Source organism: Protopterus annectens, chromosome 16.part0 (genome assembly GCF_019279795.1).
Source record: "Protopterus annectens isolate FY-2018-M chromosome 16.part0, PAN1.0, whole genome shotgun sequence".
In the NCBI taxonomy this organism is placed as follows: domain Eukaryota; kingdom Metazoa; phylum Chordata; order Ceratodontiformes; family Protopteridae; genus Protopterus; species Protopterus annectens.
In genome coordinates this window covers 48,236,983-48,260,463 of record NC_056750.1, presented here as the reverse complement: position 1 = coordinate 48,260,463, position 23,481 = coordinate 48,236,983, and the positions used below count along the sequence as shown (strand labels likewise).

The 23,481-nt window shown below is 35.8% G+C and overlaps 1 protein-coding gene across 1 annotated transcript in view; it reads left to right on the top strand.

Annotated features, from left to right (window-relative positions):
- The window catches only part of LOC122790767 (protein mono-ADP-ribosyltransferase PARP14-like), a 1,159,206-nt gene that overhangs the window by 421,095 nt on the left and 714,630 nt on the right, over positions 1-23,481 (top strand). Inside the window, exon 8 of the mRNA XM_044058380.1 lies at positions 202-426. Within this exon, the coding sequence (XP_043914315.1) occupies positions 202-426 (225 nt within the window). The remainder of the gene's footprint in view (positions 1-201; positions 427-23,481) is intronic.

The following is a 23,481-nucleotide window of genomic DNA, read 5'->3' as shown; positions in this document are numbered from 1 at the left end:
CCAACCTTTGGTAAAGTGATTATCCATTCCTTCTCTCTCTCTCTCTCTCTCTACTTAGTGTCCATTTTTTTAACTGCAGTGCATATTATTTGTGAAAGATTCAAAATGCTAAAGAGATTTTGTTTTTCACTTCCTTGAGAAATCTGCATGACCATTAATCCAGTTAAACTAACTCAATCTTTCTTTCATTCTTTTACCTAGACGCTTCAAAAAGGAATTCAGAAATGTCTAACATCATGTCATGAATCAAGGAGGAGTTCCATTGTTTTTCCAGTTATCGGCGCAGGGAAGCTCTTCAGATTTCCTGAACGAGTAGTAGCCCAAGCTCTGATAGAGGAAATTACAAAGTTCAAAGAGCAACACCCCCTGTCCACTCTGAAAGACATCAAAATAGTGATTCACTCTTCTGACAACACTGCCCCTGCAGTAAGTACTGCTCATATGGTTGTATTATACAGACAACTGCAAAGTGACTATGCAAAGTTAATAGTGTACTGAAGAAATATCAATCATTTTATAAAATCATTATGTATAGGTTTCTGTTAGCATTCTGAGTAAACATCTTCAAAGTACAGTTTAGTGACTAGACTTCAGCTATTAGCATTGGAAATTCATTGCTCTTTCATGTTTTGTAGTGAGAGCATATGCAATAGAGCAAAGTATTTATATTAGGGACTTTCTGCACCTGTATTAATCTCGCACTGAAATGCAGTCTTTCTTGTGCCAACTGCCTTCACATCATTGTAGGAGATGGTGAGTTAAAGAGAAAGCTTATAAGAGAAGTAAACTCAAAACTCATTAAAACCAAAAACATAACATTTAATGTACAATAATTACTAACAATGTACATGAAAAGCAAGCTATAATGTTTTGTCCTTTCCTACCTAATCATATAATAATAGTTTCTGTCTCCTAGCTTATCTATGAAAATTTGCAATTAAATCCTGACTCTCCTGTATTCTCCATCACATATCTAATGTGTGCACTCTTTTTTGTATTGTTACTTAAGATGATATATTCTGCACTTTGTACTGGATGTATTTCTATTCCGATTTATTTATTATTTATTTGTTTAGATTTGTAAAGCAAAGTAGAGCAATAGGGCACAAAGATAAATGTTAGTCTTAGCCAGGAGAAGTAAAAAGTAAAAATGTAGAATAACAATAAATAAATTGCATAATAACATGCATGCATAATATAAAGACAATGACATTGCTCAACCGGTTTACAATCAAGTGAATGAAAATTAAAAGACTGAATCCCAAAAAGACTGGACATTCAAAATATTGAGTGATGGAATTTGCCCCTTCTCCACTGTTGTGTGATCTTGGAGTTGGTATATATATATTTAGTAGAGGGTGTGGGAGGGCAGCCCCCAACATGAGGGGAGCAGAGGGGCTTGCCCCTTGCATTAAAAATGTATTCAATATTTTGAATTTTAAGTCTTTTTGGGATTCAGTCATTTGATAGTAAAACCCGCTCAGCCATAACAAGGTAATAACATTAACATAATCAGAATAAGCCCAAAGATCAAATATAAATTGAAAAGCAAATCGGGTAAAAAGGGAAGGAAAGGAATAGAGTGAAAGATGAAAATGAGAAACATATATAACAAAGACGGGGAAAGAGAAGAGCGAAAAGAAGAAAAGAAACATTAAGAAAGATGGAGAGAAGGAAAAGTAGAATTGCAAGAAAAGAAAATAAGAATAAACATTTAAAAATGCGATTATACATTACCCCGAATATAATAAAATAAAGACAAAAAAAGTAATTTCAGGAAGCAAGGACATTCAGCCTCTTGGAAGACATGGTCTGTATAATTTTTCCTGAAATCAAGAATGGAAGTAGTATCTCGTATGTTAAGTGAAATAGATTGCCAAATTTGTACACGTACAATAGAGGAGGTATGAGCATTACATTTATTTCTTGATACGAGAGTGAAGGAGCTTAACCTGATACAGATCTAAGATTATATATTTTTCTCTAACTGGAAATCAACCTATGTGAAGGAGAAAACATTTAAGAGTTTGACCAGTAAGGTCCCAACAAGTAGTTGCACTTTCTGTTATACAAGTAGCCATTTATCCTTTCTCAGAACAGAGCAATGATGCTCACGTCTAGGAGAGAGGGGATAAAAGGTGGTATTATTAAAAATTGTATGCCAAACTACTTTAAAGTTTTCAGAGCAATTAAAGTGGAATACGTTAAACAGCACTCATATGTTATATGTAAAGGAATAGTAATATTGAAAAGGCAGTTTTTATCCAATCAACAATATAGTGCATGTTAGCTTTTCTTACATTATGTTTATAAGTGCACATACACAAGGGGAAATTTGAAAAAATCTTTTGCCCAAGTGTATTTCATAGCTTGTAGAGCAGTTAAGGGGGCAAAGTAACAAGCAGTGCTTATGTGTTACATGCTGATGAATTATAACGTGGACAAGACAGATTTTTATCCAGTACTCTAAACTACTGTACTGTTAGCTTGGCATGCATTATGGTTATATGCACATATGCAGATACATGTACACACACACTATCTATATCTATATCTATAGCTATATCTATATCTATATCTATATGTGTGCGTTTATGTGCATGAGAAGGGGTCTACTTTGTTTCATTGAATCTCATTTCACTGAATTTCATTTCTTCCTGACCACATTGCTGAAAACTCAAATTACTGAAAACTCATTTCACTGAATCTCATTTCACAGAACTGAACTTAGTATATATGGCACTGTGTAGAGTACTGTAAGGCAAGTAAAAGGTATATGTGCTTATTCCCACTGTAGTGTGATCCTGGAGTTAGTATATATAGTTAGGGGGGTGTGGGGGGCCTCCTAGCTTGTTTGTTTTATATTGTATTTTACCAAAACCTTCAAAACAATACATTTTAAACAATAGACATGCATAGTTACAACACCAATGGCTAAATCTCTCCAGAAGACAATATGTACTCAAAATAAGTGGAGGGCTATGCCCCCACACCCCTTAATGTGGGGGATGTGCCCCTATATGTGGCGATGTGGTTTGGGTGAAATGAAATGCAGTGAAATGAGATTCAACAAAACAAAGTAGACCCATGAGAAGACATACTCTATGTGAATATCACAGAGATTCCTTTTTCTACACATCCACATAGACGTGCAGCCACTTCGACATGGAATTGGTGTGTGGCGTACTATCACAGACAGTTGCAGATGGCAAACAACTTTCTGTGCTGAGACTACAACATAGCTATGGACAATGCACATATGAGGAAACATGCATCAGTACCCATCTACATTAAACAGATTCAAAGGAAAGAAAGGAAGAAAGAAAAAAGAAAGAAAGGAAGGAAGAAAGAAAAAAAGGAAGGAAGAAAGGATGGAAGAAAGAAAGAAAAAGAAAGGAAGGAAGAAGAAAAAAGAAAGAAAGAAAAAGGAAGGAAGGAAAGAAAGAAAGAAAGGAAGAAAGAAAGAAAGGAAGGAAGAAAGGAGGAAAGGAAGGAAGGAAGAAAGGAAGAAAGAAAGAAAAAAGGAAGGAAGAAAGGATGGAAGAAAGAAAGAAAGAAAAAGAAAGGAAGGAAGGAAGAAAGAAAGAAAAAAGAAAGAAAGAAAAAGGAAGGAAGGAAAGAAAGAAAGAAAGAAAGAAAGAAAGGAAGGAAGGAAGAAAGAAAGAAAGGAAGGAAGAAAGGATGAAAGGAAGGAAGGAAGAAAGAAAGGAAGAAAGGAAGAAAGAAAGAAAAAAGGAAGGAAGAAAGGAAGAAAGAAAGAAAGAAAAAGAAAGGAAGAAAGAACGAAAGAAAGAAAGAAAGGGAGAAAGAAGAAAGAAAGAAAGGAAGGAAGAAAGAAAGAAAAAAGAAAGAGAAAGGAAGAAAGGAAGAAAGAAAGGAAGGGATGAAGGAAGAAAAGAAGAAAGAGAGAGAAAGAAAGAAAGAAAAAGAAAGAAAGGAAGAAAGAGAGAAATGTTGGCAGTATCACAATACACAGTTTGTGTCTTCCATGCAAACGTGTTCTTCAACATCAACAGATGGCAGGAGCACAACAGTCATGTACAACACAGACCTAAAAAGTGATACAGCCCAGCAGACAATATGTAAATGGTATTAGGAAACTACATACAAGTGTCATAGAATATCATTGGCTTGTATAACATATTAACACCCTATTTAGCTCTCCAATGCCATGCATCATTAATGGGCCTCATTAGCATAAAATATTTCACAATCTTATTATCTGCAAAATGTACAGCTAATATTTACAAATCCTTGCTGATTCAATAGTTTGATTCAAAGTATACAAATCTTGCAGAGCATGGCAGCTACATTGTTGAAGAAGGATGGAGCTCTAAGAATGTCCCACACATGGGTTAATTTATGCGGTCCAGATATCTGTAGGAGCTGGTGAGGAAATGAATAATGAGGCCATGCCTCATCACTTCTGTTTGATGGGAGGGATTTCAACATGCTGGAGAAATGCAGGTGGTCCTTCTGGCCCTGGATGACTGCAAACTGGGAGCCATTATTGAGTCACCAAAGGATGTGGATACTCTACAAAAGGGCCTTACAGAAACAGATGCTTGGTGCCAGAGCCATGGGCTCAAGCTCAATGCCAAGAAATGTATAGTTATCCCCTTTGGGAAAAAACATGTACCCATGAATTACCACATAGGTGGCAGTACACTAAACACTGAAAGTGTGATAAGAGACTTAGGGACACAGGTGGACAGTGGTCTCACCTTCGATAACCACATTGCCACAACAGTCAGGAAATCCTTCTATGTGGCACACCGTATCACTGAGGGCTTTTCATCCAGAAAAAAGGAGGTGATTGCCCCACTGTACTCATCCCTCATTAGACCCATTATAGAATACAATACCCTGTTTGGTATGTACCTCTCAAGACATCTGCAACAACTGGAAAGGCTGCAGAAATACTTCACTAAAAGTATCGCAGGCCTAAAGCAAATGCCCTTTGCTGACCATCTAAAAACACTCCAGCTATACTCTGTGGCATATCATCTACTCAGAGGTGATCTCTGCTTAACATACAAGGCCATGTCAAACCCTGAGCTGTTGGACATGCTCCACTTAAAGAAATCCCAATCCCTCAGAGCCACACGCTCCAGGGATCTAAACCTTGTCTTCACAATGAACAAAACATGCTGGAGGGATAGGTTCCTGACTCAGAGACTCCCCAGACTCAGGAATAGACTGCCCATACATGTCAAGTAGAGTGCCTCCTTGGCCCTCTTCAAAAGGAACCTTGACGATTTGATGGGAGATAGGAAATTCACCCCAGGGATCATGTCAGTTGTCCTGCTAGACAGGGGTCCAGGGAAGTAAATATTGTGGGAAGAAATATCTGGGGAATTGTTTGGCTAGGCTTCTATAGGCCATAGGGCCGATAGCCTAGTACCAAACCATGAACCTATGAACCTTAGTCAAGGGCAGTCAAGGGCTGAACTGTGAATGACAGCTGGAATGGGTGAATGAGCAGGCCATGAGGGGGTACTGTCTCTTTTGGAAAGGGAGTGTGGAAACACCTGAAGAGAGGCAATGCCTAACAGCTCATAGTTGCCTTCTGATTGATGCCAGAGCATAGGGGTATGAATCCCCAAACTGTTTCACGCCATCCTATTTCATCATTAGTAATGGTTTCTGGGCTCACTATTTTCTTGTTTCTAGCTGATTACCTCAACATTAATGGGTTTAATCACCTATGTTATACTGAGTAACTTGATATCAATTAGTGGAGAGTTTAGAGGAGACTTGTGCTAATAAAATTCATCCCAACTCATGTAACTTTCATAGATCTGTAAAAAAAAAGTCATGCAGAGGGATATATATATATATATATATATATATATATATATATATATATATATATATATATATGATGTGAGTGTAATTGCAGAAACCTGGACTTTGTAAACATGCCTAGAATATCATAGAGTACTGTGGAGCATAGTCATGCCTGGATACACATAATGCTATTATCTGTTAGCATGAAATAGTCTGAGCTGTATGAACATATGTGTGTACAGTATTGAACTGTATAGCATGTAAAGCAATATGCAATAGCAAATTAGTAGTTTTGCATAATGCTAGTACTGTGATGGATTGTGAAACTGCAAAAATACCACTTCTAATCTAGTTAAACAACAATTATCAGACCATAACCCTTAGAAACATACTTATCTCTTCCCAATATACATTTAAAGTTTTCATAATCCATAAACGTGTACCCAGTCAGCTTTTACATCTTTACTACATCTCTAACAAACTGAAGAAATCATTTTATTAAATTTACAGATTTTATAGGGAGTAACAAACATTCAGTGTATATATTTCCACACAAAAGCTTTCCATATAAACTTGAAGAAATTTGACTAAGTGGTTTAAGCAACAAGTTTTATTATTACCATTTTTGAGCCACTCAGTCGATGACTATTTAAAAGGTTCCAGAATTTTGCATAATAATAATAATGATGATAATAAAAACACCACCAACAAAAATAATAATAATAATAATAATTGTTATTATTATTATTATTATTATTATTATTATTATTATTATTATTATTATTATTATTATTATTTGTAATTAACCTAAGTAACTTGGACAAATTTATTTTAAAGGTCATTCTACCTTCAGTAATAGCATTCATATATTCATATAATGGGGGAATGGTATTCTGTTCTTCTTCACTCATATTATCCAGAAATTCATTTAATTTCTTACTGATGGATAATATTAACTGGGTAGTAGATTCATCCAACTTATATTCCTTCATTAAATATTCTAGGGTCTTTTTCTTTTTTCAAAGCAATAAGACCATAATACTAATCCATTCCTTTTTATTCATTTTAACATTGTTTTGAGTGTCCTTAAATCTAGAGGTGTCCACAATGGGAAAGCACAAAAATTTCCATTCTGATATTAATAGACATTTACAAACATATTTCTTAGCTGTTTTAAGAATTGATTTCATATATGCAGAGTCTAAAGATTGAAATGAATTTCATACTACAGTAAGTTTTAACTAGATGAAAGGATTATCATATATTTCTAATTTATCATATTTAATAAACTGTTAAGAATTTAGTATAATCTGCTCATGGATGGTTTTCCATTGACTAGTGTCAGTTGAGTCTTGGGTAATATAATCATTTCCTCATCTGTTTCTATGACTGAATAATTTAAATCTCCTATAAAAATATCATCTGGAAAAAGTTATATTTTAGATTGACAATCTCTGTTAATTAAGAATCCATCAAGTTTTTCATACTTATTATACTATTAGCTAAGGGTTCAATAACAAATGCAAATAATAGAGGGGACAACTTGACAGCCTTGCTTTGTGCCTTTGTTTAAAGTGAATCCTACAGAAATGTACGATCAAATTTTAACATATGCTTTGGAGTCTATGTACAGTTTCTTTTAATATTCCAATAAGCTGTTCTGAAAATGCATCAGGTAGATCCAATCTACAGAATCAAAAGTTATCTCAATATCTAAGCTAATTATGGTTGTTAGTTACTTGGAAAGTAGTAGTTCTTGTTTTAAGTTTACTATGAATTTCTCTACTGAACGTATTGATTTTTTAGATACTATTCCAGTGCTTAGGGGGCATGGTCATATAAACTCATTAATGTTTAGAAAAGAGTGCAGAAAGAATAGTCTTCTCTCCAGACATAGTATGTACCCTACCAGGATTTTTAAGAATGTTATGAAGGGACAGTTTTTATGTGTTTCTCGACTTCATACTGGAGATAGTGACTATATACAAGCAACCAGTACTTTAACTGATGAGTTTATGGATAGGGAGTATAGATCAACTGATGTTAATGATAAGCTAAAAGAAGTACGTAACTTGAGGAATAGCATAGGTAAACCTTACTTGCAAAGACATGATTCTATTACTCAGTATCATACCTCCAATAAATCTAGATGTGGCTTTTCATTGAAATATGGTGGTAAAATACAATCAGTATGTGATGTTATAAAGTAGAATTGGTCAATTCTATGCTCAGTTGACAGGATTCAAGATACAGTTGGTGATTCACCTAGCATTATTTTTAGGAAAAATTTGTCACTCAAAAGACAACTTTGTTATAGATCTTTCAGGAAGGAAAATTGTGGAATAGCTAGGTTGGGTATGTTTCCCTGTAGATCCTGTAAAGCCTGTAGCCTTATGTCTTGTGATAATGTTTTTGTTCACTTGACCACAAACAGATGTTATACCTTCAAATTTCATGCTGACTGTAAATCTGCTAATTTAATGTACTTGGATAAATGCATTGGATGTGAGTCATTCTACGTAGGTAAGACTAACAAAAAACTTAAAGAAAGAGTATTAAAACACATAGGGGACATTAGGAGGAAGAATTGTCTTAATGCTTTTTATAAGCACATTAACAACCACAATGGGCATACTTTTAAGTTTATTGTTATAGAGGTCATAAGGGATAGTTTAAGAGGTGGAGATGTCGTCAACAAAACTGAGTTAATGGAAATTAAATGGATAGCAGTCTTGCAGGTATATAGACCACCTGGGCTAAATTTTACTATATGCATAAAGCCAGTCCTGAAGGCTCATTCTTTACATCATTAACTGACATTGTATTTTGATTATTTTTTTCTTATTTTAAATGTTAGATGCCTATCAGTCAGTCTTTGTAGGATCTGATGAAGCCCATTTTTGTGAAAGTGTTAATCCTGTTGTATTAAATCTTTGTTTTAATATACGGTTGCTTGCATGTTTGATTTTGGAATTTATGCCATTAGCCTTGGTGGTCAGATTGTTATTTAATTTCTCTGCTGGAAGATATAGATTCTCAGGATGCCATTTGGAATAAATTCTGCACCTGAAGTCTTTCAGCGTGCAGTGGAGGAATTTTTTTCAGGTCATCCTTGTGCCACAATAGTAGATGATTTATTGGTTGGAGGCAATGATGAGGCAGAGCATGACAGAAACCTTAAGAGAGTTCTAGGCAGAGGACATGAAGTGAACTTAAACCTCAATCCTCTGAAGTGCAAATTCAGACTACCAGCAGTTACATATGTAAGCTATTTGCTTATCAAGTGTTGGCTTGATACCAGACCCATCCAAGCAAGCAGCCATTCCAGAAAGGCAGTGCCAGGTAATGTGCAAGCTCTACAATGTTTTCTTGATATGGTCAACTATTTAAGCAAGTTTATTCCAGACTTCCGTGAATTGACAGTACCTTTGAGAGAGCTCACACATAAAAATGTTACATGGTTATAGCTAGAACAGCACCAGAAAACTTTTGAAGATCTTAAGCAGAAAATTGCTACCTCACCAACATTAAGATACTATGATGTCAACAAACCAGTAACTCTTTCCTGCGATGCTTCAAAATTTGGTTAAGGTGCAGTTAGTCTTCAAGAGGGCAGGCCAGTAGCCTAAACATCTAGAACACTTACCCATACTGAGATGCAGTATGCTCAAATTGAAGGAATTTTTGGCAATAGTATTTGCATGTTCCAAGTTTCATGACTATATCTATGGTCAAGATATCCAGATTAAAACTATTTTAAAGAAGCCTATGTATTCAGCTCCAGCGAGATTGCAAAGAATGATGCTTAAATTGCAAAAGTACAACTTCAAAATGGTCTATACAAAAGGCAAGTCACTTCATCTGGCTGATACCTTATTCAGATCACACAGAAATACAACAGAACAGCTTGACACAGAGAATTTTGACTTTGATGTCATGGAAGTGCATACTTTTTCTACAAGACTTGATGAGCTATGAGATCATACAAAGACTGATACAGTTTTGCAAAAGCTCAGTCACTACATCAAAGTTGGATGGCCATCAAAGCAGTCTAGTGTACCACCTGAAGTACCACCTGAAGTGCAACCTTGCCTTCTTTACAGAGATGAGTTGATGGAAGATGGCATTATTTTCAAAGGTCCTAAAATTGTTGTTCCCGCTTCCTTACAACAAGAATATACCCAGTTTTTGCATTGTGGTCACCCGGGTTCCAAATCTACCAAAAGAAGGATGAGAGGACTAATATTTTGGGCTACTCTAGCAAAAGACATTGATAAAGTACTTTCTTCCTATTGAATATATAATAGTACTAAACCACATTTGCAAAAAGAACCACTTAGCTAAGTCAAGTCCTTGAACTACCTTGGTCAATAGTAGCCATTGGCATATTCGAGTGGAACAATCAACATTACTTAGTATTGGTAGACTCTTATTCAAATTGGTTTGAGATCGATCTACTGCCTAATCTAACTTCCACTACTGTCATTACTAAGTTGAAATGCCATTTCTTAGTCCGTGGCAGTCCACAGAAATTGATCTCTGACAATGGTACCCAATTTACCAGTCAATTGTTTCAGAAATTTGGAAGAGAGTGGAACTTCATACATGTTACTAGTAGTCCAGGGTATCCGCAATCAAATGGACTAGCTGAACGTGCAGTACAGAATACAAAGCAAATACTTGAGAAGTCAAAATGTGATAATACCAATTTTTTTTTATTTACTCAGTCTCAGAAACATACCCTGTGATGATATACTTGGCTCACCTGTTCAGACACTTCTTTCTAGGAAAACCAGGACAATATTGCCTATCAGTTCAAGTTTACTGAGGCCTAAAGCTAAAAACAACAAAGCAATCAGAGCCCAGCTATCCATAAGGTGTTCTTTCCAAAAGTCCAGCTATGACAAATCAAATCAAGCAGATTTCTTTGTCCATTGAAAGAAGGACAGACAGTGAAGATACAAATGGTGAAAGGTTTCAACTGGATTGGTCAAGTAATGAGTATATGTGCAGAGCCAAGATCCTATTTTTTAAAATCCAAGGGTGTGGAGTACAGGAGAAATTGCAGATATCTTCTTCCTGTAGCAAAACAAATATTGCAGCATTGTTCCTGTGCTAAAGACTCTGACTCTCAGAGCAATCCAGATAATATTTCTGTTCCAGAACATGTCTTGACTCCTGATACTGTTCTGGCAGATAGTCCCAATATTCTTAAGATTGAACAGACAGCAGAGACAATCCCAGTTACTAAACCAGATCCCAAATTTTATGTCACATGATATGGTCACATTTCAAAGCCCAATGTAAAATATGCAGCAACGTGGACATAGTTGTATATAGACCTCTAGTTTTGTATACTTGCATGATGCAAATTATTCTGTGTAAATTGCAAATTTATTAATATCATCAGCAATGCCTGACTCATTTCTCAAACAGGGAGGATGTAGAATAACAAGTGTGTTGTACCTTTAAGAAACATTTCCAAGATCTGTGTGTGCATATAAATACCAGGTATGTGTTAGCTTCAGTGCCATTTTGAAGGTGCAGCCAGAGTGCCAACATCTATGTGCATGATAGCTAGTCTGTTTATAAGTTAACGTTACTTAGCCTCATTTATGATGATTTTGTATATAACAAAGCTGTTTGAACAAGTACTCATGATGTTCATCTGTTTCATCCTGACCAGATGAGCAACAGTGGGAGTGTCACTTCACTATACATCCTGTTTGATCTTTATTAAGTAATTTATCTACTGTATCTCTTACTCTTATAGCACAGATGGAAGTAAATATTTTATAGGCTACATTTAATAATGAAATTGGTCTCTATGAGAAGCCTAACTTATTATCCTTTCCTTGTTTATGTCTAGGTGAGATTACAGGAAAGTTCCATTATTGTGTCTTTCTAAATTATCCTGAAAACACCCCTCAGTAATTCTAAAATGTTTAACAGAAGCAGACTATATAATTCCATACTTAAACCATCTAACCCTTGAGGTTTATAATTTTCTCATTTTTTAAAGCTTCTTTAACTTCTATCAGGGTAATAGGCTTATTTAACAGAGATATTTGCTGATCACTAAGTTTATTAGCAGCATTTTTCTTTAAATAATTGCCAATTTTGTAATCATCGAGATTATTATTTTCACCTTTATTAAGATCCTCAACTAATTTAAAAATATATTAAGCATTTCCTCTATGTCTGAAGTAAGCTTATTAGTGTAAGGATTTTGGATGTTATTAATTTGTGCCTTTTGCTTGACATCTTACTTCTGTTAGCTAATGTATGCAGCTTTTTTGAAATCATCACATAATGGTGCAATTTTATTTTTTCTAAAGCTGTTTCTACGTTATGGATTAAAACTGTCTGATATTTTGTCATTGTTTTTAATGTTCTTAGTATTATCTAATTGCTTTGTTTGTTGTTCACACCTCACTTTGTGTATTTCATCTTGTATATCTAACAACTCTTTACCCCACTCTTTCATTTTATTACTAGTCCATCTTCTGGTTCTGTATCTTTATATCTTTAATATGCATTTTAAGGAGTCCCATAGTATAACTTTACTAACCATAATACCACTCCTGAATGATACCAGAAGTTATATTATCCTTTAGCATCAGAGGAGTAGCTGCTCAGATAGCATTCTGTGCCACTCTGATGAAATATTTCCCCACCCTTCAGCTCTTCAAGTAAACAGCAAAAAAGCACTTCTACAAAACTGCTGAAATGAGGCTTCCTGCAGACAGACAGTACCCTATCCAGGAACCACTCCCCATAAAAGGTCTACAATCAGGTACTAAAATGCTGGAGTCAATCAGGTCCCATCTCTGAGCCCTGCCCTGACCCTCTGGCCTAACATTTTTGTATAAAAAATATGGATGATCCTTCTTCTGTTGACATATCAACCAGTCACCATATACACTTGCCCTCCTTCCTGCCTCATTTCTTCAAAAAAAGAGCAAAAAAGGTCCTTCCTTGTACTGGCAGGGTAGCCAGATACACACCCCTTCCCTACTGCCCCAAAGCAAAGAGAAAAACATGTTCTTGATGAGATACTTGGGGCTCTTGAAATCCAGGAACCAATCAAATCCCATCTCTGCACCTTGCACCAAACCCTTTTTACTCACATTTTTTTTTAACTGTGGCAGACTGTTTACAACAAAATGTATCAATCAGCTGTTACAGTTTATACCTGCACAAAGCACTACAGTGCTCAAGTTCTGCTTTTTAAAATTTGTATTTATTTATTTATTTGTTTGTTTGTTTATTTATATTTTACATTTTAACTGTGGTAAACTGCTTGCTATAATGTAGCAAGCAGGTGCTTCAGACAGTAAGACCAGACATGGAGCATACCAGAGCTCAGGTTTGACGGCAAATGCAATACTGGCTTCTAAAAAACAGTATGCATTAAAGAGCAATCGGGATTGGAAGATCATGTCCCCCTCCCAAATTCTACTTCCAGAGCCCTAGTTATGTTACTGCTTAGCATATGCTATTATGATAGGCCTTGTCATGCTAGTAAAATGTAATTGCAGGACTATGGAACTTGGAAAATACAATTCACAATCATGATTGATGTATTACCCAACTACAAAGAACCATTTTTGCTTATATGTAGGAAAGTGTATATGATTACATAATATTAAATATGTGCTACATAATGTACTTACAGCAGTGATGTATACAGGTAATATAAGGTATGTTCAACATGCACTATGTATTCCAGGCAGTATACCAATTATATGTGCAATGAATATTACACCATTATACATCCTAGTTAGTAACATGTTTTTTCTCCTTTTCTTGGGGTGGGCAAGTTATTTGTACATTTAATAGAGGTGTTGCATGACTGCAGTATCACAGATGTACTAACTATCATAAAAAATGAAGTTCTCATTCTGTGTTTTCCATGTCTCCTTCTACTTTTTAAGTCAAGTTGTTTTGGCAGGCAGCTCAAAGTGTAGATGGTGTAATTCACATATCCATTTGGAACTCCTGTTTCTGGATACAGAGGTGCAGTAGAGATGTGATCTATATTAATTATAATTTACATATTACCCATGAGTCCTTCATAAATATATGTTTCATATATGATGTATTAACATAATTACATCCTTATATGTGTTCAGAGTGTTCTTCAATGTCATTATGTTTAATAATGCATATATAGTATAGTGAATAATGCACACAGTGTATAAGCATGCAATATCACTGTGACTTCGTGCTATATCTCATCAGACTGCCAACAATTAAATGACATCCCTTGCTATCCTCAGTAACTAACGAGCTTCAATCCTCACTACCTACTGACCCCAATGTGAGAGTGTCACTTAAACAGAAGTAATATTTCACAATTTTCCCCTATGAGCACAACAGAGAATGCTCTATTTTCCTAAGACTGGACTATATACCTCTGTCTACCCCAAATGTATTTTCTTATTATACACTTCAGAGCAATGTGTCCCAGTTTAAGACCTCTGATATACTCACACCCAAAGAAAATTTAAATCTCACACATCCAAACACTTCTGGGAAAGCCTGACACAGATGTTCAGCTGTGCCCCCTCCCCAAAATATTATGGTAATGCTACCACCAATCAGAGTGAATTCATGCCCTTCTAAAGGGGTGTCCAATTATGACAATTAAATATCAAAATAAATGATAACTAAGACCAGAGCAGCCAGACCTTCGAGAGGACCTGGGGAGTATCAAACAGTTATAAGCATTCTGTAATCTCTAAAGAAAAACACTGATTTCCAGCCACAATGTTAAGTAGTGAAAAACATTTAATAATGTAGCATTTCTCCCATGGCCTCTGCTGAAAATTGGCTACATTCCAAGTTGGACTTTTCCGGTTAACAAATGTTAAATAAATAAAATAAAGAAAAATAAAATAAAAAAATAAGTAAAATGATTACAAGAATATAAATCAATAACTTTTAATAAACATCAGAATTCAATCACCAGAAATGTAAAATTAAAGTGTAGGATAGGAGTCCATTATTCTAGAAAAACTCCTATCTTAGTAATTAAGCTTTCCTAATCTAACTAAAGAATACTGTCCCTGATATAATCTAACACATAACAGCAATGCCAAGGCAAGTTTACAGTTTTAGGTGAGTTCTCTTTTCTTTGGAGATCACTGCACAGCATTGTAATTGACTGTTGCTCTTCACAAACTGCTCAGCACTTCACAAACTTCAATAACTGCACTTCAACTGATTTCAGCAGTCTCTTTTATATCCCAGGTTAACAGTCTCAGCTGTCTTATTTTAAAAATAACAGTCAGCTGTTTAAAAAAGTACTTTTTCCTGTCAATCAGCTGTTTAAATAATTACCTAGCAACCAGGAACATTCTAATGACATCACCTACTGTTCATCTGATTCTCCACAGTACTTTAAAGTGTCCTTCACAGACATGTGCAATTAGAAATGTATCAAAACACTGACAGGTTCTTTCTGTTTAAACAGAGAAATACTCAAACATTTTAAAAACTTATTTACATTTTCACAATTAGAGATGCTGGCATACAAGTTAATCCAGAATATGCATGCATCTCATGCCAGACATGCTAACACAGATGACAGTGTTTTCATTTTCTTCACAGTTATCACCATACTTGAAATGGATATCACATATAATAACATATTATTAAAGGTCAATTAAAACTCACATATTTTACTGTAAATTTATGTCTCCATGTATTATGCTTGCCATTCAGAAGTCTCAATAGTCATGTGTTTTATGAATAGTAGATGCAGTTATATATTATTCTGACAAGATGTGCAAATGTCTCATATGGAAAAAGAACACACAGAGAATGTCTGCTATCTTTTTCTACTTTCCAAAATTAAATGCAGATACTATGAACTAACCAACAAGAAAACACTTACAAGATGCTAACATTAAATATACAGTACCAAACCAAAATGGCTTCACAGGTTGTGCATTCCTAAACTGGGCATACATAATGCTTAGATAACTGATATTACAAGACTTTTATAGCTATGTGACAAAAGTCCCTATTAAGTTTAATGCTGTTGGCTGCCAAAAAAGTAATTACTAAAATAATAGAAATCAAAAACTTTAACTGTAACAGAATTATTTAATGCTGTAAAACAGATAAAATAATTGAATGTGGGTCTTAGAAAAGAAAAGGAGCAAACTACGTAGAAATAAATGGACTATAATGGAGCAATCCATGCAGAATAATGTTCAGCAGGAGGAGTGATATTTCAGGAAAGACAGTGCATGAATGATCTATTTAAAATTAAACTAAATAATTATTAAGAAATAAACTCTGCAATTATGCATGAAAATGTCTTTGCAATGGTTTGTTTTCTCTTTTATAATTGAATATGTACTTGTGTCACTATATAATACGTGATGTTAATAAAGCTGACAAATATTCCTGAGTAACATGCAAATTAACGATGGTGACATTCTTAAGCTATGTACCAATCAAAAATCAGTTATTATCTCATAGTCTCACTGTTAGGCTGTACCCTTTACGTACTCACCTGATGTTTGTTCAGATGTCATCAGCACATCTTATTACAGTATTGCTTCTTGTAAACCACATTACAACATCCAGGAAAGTCAGAAGGACATAACAGCTGAACATACAAACAGGAAGATACAAGAGAGGCAACTGCATACATCAAACAGCAACACAATAAATGTATCAACAACATATTGCTATGGCACATTCTATATTACCCATAAGAATGCATCAAGTCCATTATGCATTATTCAATTCACTACAGAATCTTGCAAATAAACAACAAAGCAGTACATTTACAAAGGTGAAAGACCTTACAACCTATATTTTACATATCCACAATATTCACTGCAGGTGTGGTTGCTAAATTGTTTGTAAACGTAATTCATGTTGAAAATATTTCATTTTACCTATGTATTCCATGACTGGGATACACAAAAAAAATCACATTTCGCCCATTATGTAATCATGTAACTTTTCCTACAAGTATGCAACAAGTACTCATAGCTAGTTTGGTAATAGGGTAATCACAACTGTTCAGTTCCTTGTAAATTTACCAGCATGACAAAGCCTTTGTAATAGTATGAAATACAACTTATTCGGCCTACAAGTACTGCTTAGGAATTATATATCACCAAATCATTACAATTAACTTGTGTGCATAGTAATTGTATTATTAATATGCATGAACCAGTAATAACTCTCTGTTACACACTGCATTACACTGTTCAGTACTGTGTAGACATGTGGTCATACTCTTCAGACCACCATGCATGAACCAATAATAACTCTCTGTCACACACTGCATTACACTGTTCAGTACTGTGTAGACATACTGCTCAGACTACCACTTAGCAGCTATTAACTTTATGTATAATGAGGTATGACCACACCATACTATTTCCTAGCTGTGTATGATATTCAAGACATATTTGAAAGGCTTAGACAATTCTGCTTATCTCTCACTGTGGTAATATACATCCTGCATTATACATGTTTATCTGCAGGACATGTAAATCTGTGCTTGTTCTGTGGGATGTGATGATGCCTGTAGAAGTATGGCTTTTCCAACTCCCTCCTCTCCATGATGCCACAGTTATAAATGCTCACTAAAGTATTTAATCCCCCAGGATAGGTTCACTAGCTGGTATGGACTGGTGAGACAGGGTGCATCAGAAAAGAGAGCGAGAGATTGACAGACAGCAATGCTGCTCAAAGAGGAATGATTTGTGTTTAGTATTGTAGACCTCACACCTTGTATGCTGGTATCATTCAAAAGAACATTATGAGCTGTTAAGCAAGTTGCTATTCCCCTCGACAGCCTGCATGTTCATTTACTCTGGCCATTGTTCATGGCTCTGGGATTCATTCAGGCTTCAGGAATGGCCCGACTCACACCATCATCACATCCCCATGTTTCCTCTGAAGAGGGCTGAACAGGCATTACCTCTTCACTCCTGCATTGCCTCACAGTTCTTCTATGTGCTTAGGACACTAACTAAAATCAGGTGGCCTGGGTCATGGTAGACATTATCCTGCTACTCTAACATGGCTTCTTCTGTAAGACGTGCAGAGTTAGGCACATAGTTTTTATTCAACAAGGATTGGCAGATGTTGATGCTGTGTGCTATCAATCCCCAAAATTCTGAAATATTGCATGCTAATAAAGTCTGTTAGTGATATATGGTGCTGACCAGCAAAATGTGGCAGTCAGAATGTCATAAATGTCTGTAGTATTTTGAAATTCTCTAATATATGGTACTATTGTTACATGGGCAGATAGTATAGCTGCATGATACTTGTGTGTATTAATTTATTTTCCCTATTTTTATGTCACATATGTTGTGCTGTATTACATTTTTGGTCTTGGATCTGTTTCTACACAACTGTATTGCTTCTGTCATGTGTTTGTTAAAGTTGAAGCCTTCCTTGGAAGATATTACTTGTATATTATGATATTTCATACATTTGTGAGGCTTCCTTTGGAAACTACTCTATGTAGGCAGCAACATTTCCACTGTAGAGATTGTTGTGGGCAACTTTTGTGGCCAACACAAACAGATGGTCAACAGGTGTGTGAGGTCAACAAATCACTGGGTAGGAGAATTTGCTCTTTTCTCAGGGATTGTGAAATTTCAGAGTATGTATAATCATAAAGGGGTGTTGGGGGCAAAGCCCACCACATTGGGGGTGAGCAGTACGCTGTTGATAGTTTGTTGTCACCATTAATGTGTCGACATTTCAGACTGCAGCATTTTGTCCATTTGATGTAGAATATTAAATGTATAAAGATATATATATATATATATATATATATATATATATATATATATATATATATATATATATATATATATATATATATATATATATATATATATATATATATATATATATATATATATATATATGTTTATATACACAAATGCAGCAGAACAGCTTTTACCGCATGGTGTTTTTTAGACACAACTGACAATATTGTTATAGTGAACTAAGACAACTGCTGCTACCGTTTGACCCTGTATATATATATATATATATATATATATGTATGTATATATATATATATATATATATATATATATATATATATATATATATATATATATATATATATATATATATATATATATATATATATATTTATATATGGATCTAGGACGTTTGCTCGAGTGAGCAAATGATCGAAACCCAAATGGCCGGGCACACTTACGGAAAAGTGCTTTTCACCGAAGAAGCACTTTTGCATAAGTATGCCTGTTGCCGAGGCTGTACTACGGTGCGGATAAGGGAAATTTCCCTTTTCCACACTGTAGTGCAGTCTCGATGGCTGGCGTGTGGGGGGCACAGCCCCCCTGCCAAAATATAAATGTAGTGTTTTACTTCTTTTTTTGTAACATGCTTTAACGAAAGCGCTTTTTTCATAAAAGCGCTTTCAATAAAATGTGTTCGGTTATTATGGATTCGGATGTTTGCTCACTCGAGCAAACGTCCTAGATCCATATATATATAGATATATATATATATATATATATATATATATATATATATATATATATATATATGGTTCCCCTTCACAAGATCGAATGAATGGAAGCTCGAAACCCATAAGCTCGAGCCAAGAATCTCGAACTTCCATTCACTTGAAATTGTGAATGGGAAGTTTAGAGCTTAAAAAAAAAGAGTTGACTTACCTTTTTGCAAGGGGCAAGGTCCCCCTGCATCCTTGCAGCTAAATCTAAATGCTCGTGATCAAGATTATAGTGGGGACAGGAAATCTTCCGGTTTACGCTTATGCATATAGCGCAAACTGGAAGATTTCCCTGTCCCCTGCTGTAGTGCGATTTAGTTCCCCTTCACATTTTCGAGGTTTTGTAAATTCGAGATTCTGGTTTTGGGCTTATGAATTTCGAGTTTACAGAACTTCGGTCATGTGAAGGGGAACCATATATATATATATATATATATATATATATATATATATATAAATATATATATATATATATATATATATATATATATATATATATATATATATATATATATTTATATATATATATATATATATATATATATATATATGGGTCTACTTTGAAACATATAAAACCCATAGCATCTAATTTTATAAAACTGAGACCAGAACATCTAAAACCCAAAATATCTAAAACCCATAAAATCAAATTTCATAACATTTAAGACTACAAATCACAAGAAAATAACATCCCCTCCACATATAACGACACCAAACTACCAAACACACTGTTTACTACGTTTCTGCAGGGGGGCAACCCCTCCGTCCCCCACACCCCTCTGTAAATTAAATATACCAACTCCAAGATCACACTACAGTGGGAAAAAGTTAATTTCCTAACCCCACTGTATCATGCCCCCCCCCTGCAGAAATGTAGTAAAAAGTGTGTTTGGTAGTTTGGTGTCATTATATGTCGTTCTATGTGGAGGGGATGTTATTTTCAAGTGATTTGTAGTGTTAGATGTTATGAACTTCAATGTTATGGGTTTTAGATGTTTTGGGTTTTAGATGTTCTGGTCTCAATGTTATGAAATTAGATGTTATGGGTTTTAGATGTTTTGAAAGGGACCCATATATATATATATATATATATATATATATATATATATATATATATATATATCTTCTAATGACACAGTGAAATCACACACTCTCCCTACCTGCACCCCTACCTGCACTCACTATCATACTTTCATTAGAAGGAGACCCATATATATATATATATATATATATATATATATATATATATATATATAAAATTACATCATGGATGATCTTTCATCGACATAAAATATGTCACGAAGATACATTGATGATCTCTTTCATTTAAACAGCTTTACACATCCCCATCATGGGGTGTCTGCCCCACATAAGTTCATAAGTGTTTACTAGTCTAACAACCACAATGTTTTTTTCAAGCCTAGCAATGCATCCCAAATCTCTGACAAGTTCTGGTACCTTTGATAAGTGTAAGCAGGGGCTTGGGAGATTAAACATTTACCAGCAAGTGCTTGGGAGATGAACCATTTACAGGCTGTTTGTGTCCATTAGAGCCATAGGTGCCAAATCAGGGATGAATTTCATGTTCTCCATCCAATTGTCCAAGTTACACTTGAATTGGGTGATGGAGGAACTCTGCTTCACATGTATGGGAGCCTGATTCAGAGATGGGGTAGTCTCTGGGATACATACCTGTCTCTCCATGTCCTATACATATCACAGGCAAGGTTTAAGTCTTTAGAATGGGTTATACTGGTGCTGTTTGTTTTGTGTATATGCAGAAGGTCCATCAGAGTGGGAGTTGACAATGCCTTGCATGCCAGGCATAGTCCCCTCAACAACCTGTAGGAGACAGAACACAGGGATAGGACCTTGAGACAGCCTGCACAGGACAATTTACTTATGCCCTGCATTCATTTAATAAGGAACATCTGTGGACTTTCCAGTTGATGGATATGCCTGGTTAGGTACATACCAAAGGGGTTATTGTACTTTGATGAAAGTCAAATACAGTGGAACAATGACTTTCTTGGACCTAGATAACATACCCTTTTTAATAAGTTGCGCAACATAGAATGATTTCCTTCCTACTGTAGACACATGATGGTCAAAGGCTAGATTAACATTTCTGTCTATGTGTGTCCCCATGTTCCTGACTAATGGGTCAGCTCTTAGGGGTGTGTTGTCAATACGATAGTTATCATGGGTGGATGGCTTCCTGAAAGATACTATTATGCATTTCTTGGCATGTAGTTTTAGTCCAAGGCTCTGACACCAGTTGTTTGTCTGTGTCAGCCCTACCTGGAGAACATTTGTGTCAGTATGAGATTCAATGAAAGCTCCTAACTTGCAATCATCTGCAAATTTAGTCAGCCAGAGGCCATTGAAATTGGCCTTGACTTCAGAAAAGTAAATGTCAAAAAGGAGCGGTCCCAGGACCAATCCCTGAGGGACTCCAATTGTGAATGGCCTCTTTGTAGAGGTGGCCTCCCAAGTTCTAGCTTCCTGGTTCCTGTCTGTGAGCCAGTTGGCTATCCACTGAGTGACATAAGGATTTGTACCTAACCTCTTGAGTTTGCCAACAATGCCAGAGTGGGATATTGTGTCAAATGCCTTGGCCAGGTCAAGATAGGCAGCATGAACCATTTTGTCCTCATCCATTGCTTTGGTGACCTCCTCAAAGAAATCCTCCAGACTGACTAGGCATGACCTGCCTTTGACGATATCAAATTTGGTTGGGTCCAGTGTCTGGAGATTTACTATGTCATTACTGATCATTTCCATGATAATTCTTTCCATGGCTTTGTACATGAAACAAGTGAGACTTATGGGTTTGTAGTTTCCAGGGTCCGTAGATGGCCTACCTTTGTACAGAGGGATGACTGTTGCTGTTCTTATTCATGAGGCATGAAACCTGTTTGGTGACTACAGTTAAATAGCAATTCCAGAGGGCCTGATAGGTCATGTTTCATGCTATTTAGAAGACATTCTGGGATATTGTCTGAGCCCATAGATGCAGTGTTCTTGGCCTTAGACAGAGCGTTACAGACCTGTTCCCTAGTGATAGCAGAGGAGTTATATTTGATGATATTTCCTTAGAAAAGGTTGAGGATGTGATGCCTCAACACTGTACAGTGATCAAGGAGCCTCAGTCCTCACCACTGGGACCAGTGAGGGACATATACTGAAAGGATCACACACACACACACACACACACACACACACACACACACACACACACACACACACACACACACACACGGTATTACCAGATGCAGATCTCTGCATCAATTTCCCTTAAGAGGACATAGAGACAACAGTCAGTCTGGAGCAGGCTTCTCCCTCTTTCTCCAGATCTCCAATAAGATTCCCCATTGGCACAGCTATAGAGTTGAAATCTCAACTGAGTGGCCAAGCTAAGACCTTCAGAACCCTCTCTGTCCAACCAGTGCTTCGTGTCCCTGCCCAAATAGCTTACACACACACTCTTTGAGGTTTAATTTATATACACACGCACACCTGGGAAAGGCTGGGACAGGTTTACTACCTATACCCCCTTTTTCCCAGACTATAAGGTAGTTATCACTGCCACCACCCAGCTCCTTATCAGCTACTTTAAGGCCCTTAACAAAGGGCATCCAATCTTACTGTGCAATGTTACTATTAATACAAATAGTAGTTTGACCAAGAGCAAGGCTAGTAGGAGTGGCCTACACAGTGTCACCAAATAAATATGCAAGTACTCTCAGAACTTAAATAACTCTACAAAGATCAGCCACAATGAAAGGTTTAATATATTTAATAATAAATAATAAATGAACAAGACAATACTAAATATATATTTACAGTGGCATCAGAGTTCAAAATCACAGGAAATATACAGCCTATTGATTTTGTGATTCCACCAAGGTGGATTGATTTTTGAGTTAGTTCTGTACTTCTTCTTGGTGGGTACAGCTGCCTCTATGCAGCTATTAACATGCTTGGGGTCTATATTAGAACACCAACCCTATTAATCAAAAATTTAAAACATCGAACATACAGAATAGTGAATTTTTTATTAGGGAAAAAATTTGCTGTTCCAAAACACATATACACAACACAAGCACACCAAACAAGCAGCAATCCACACACATACACCTAAAATCTTA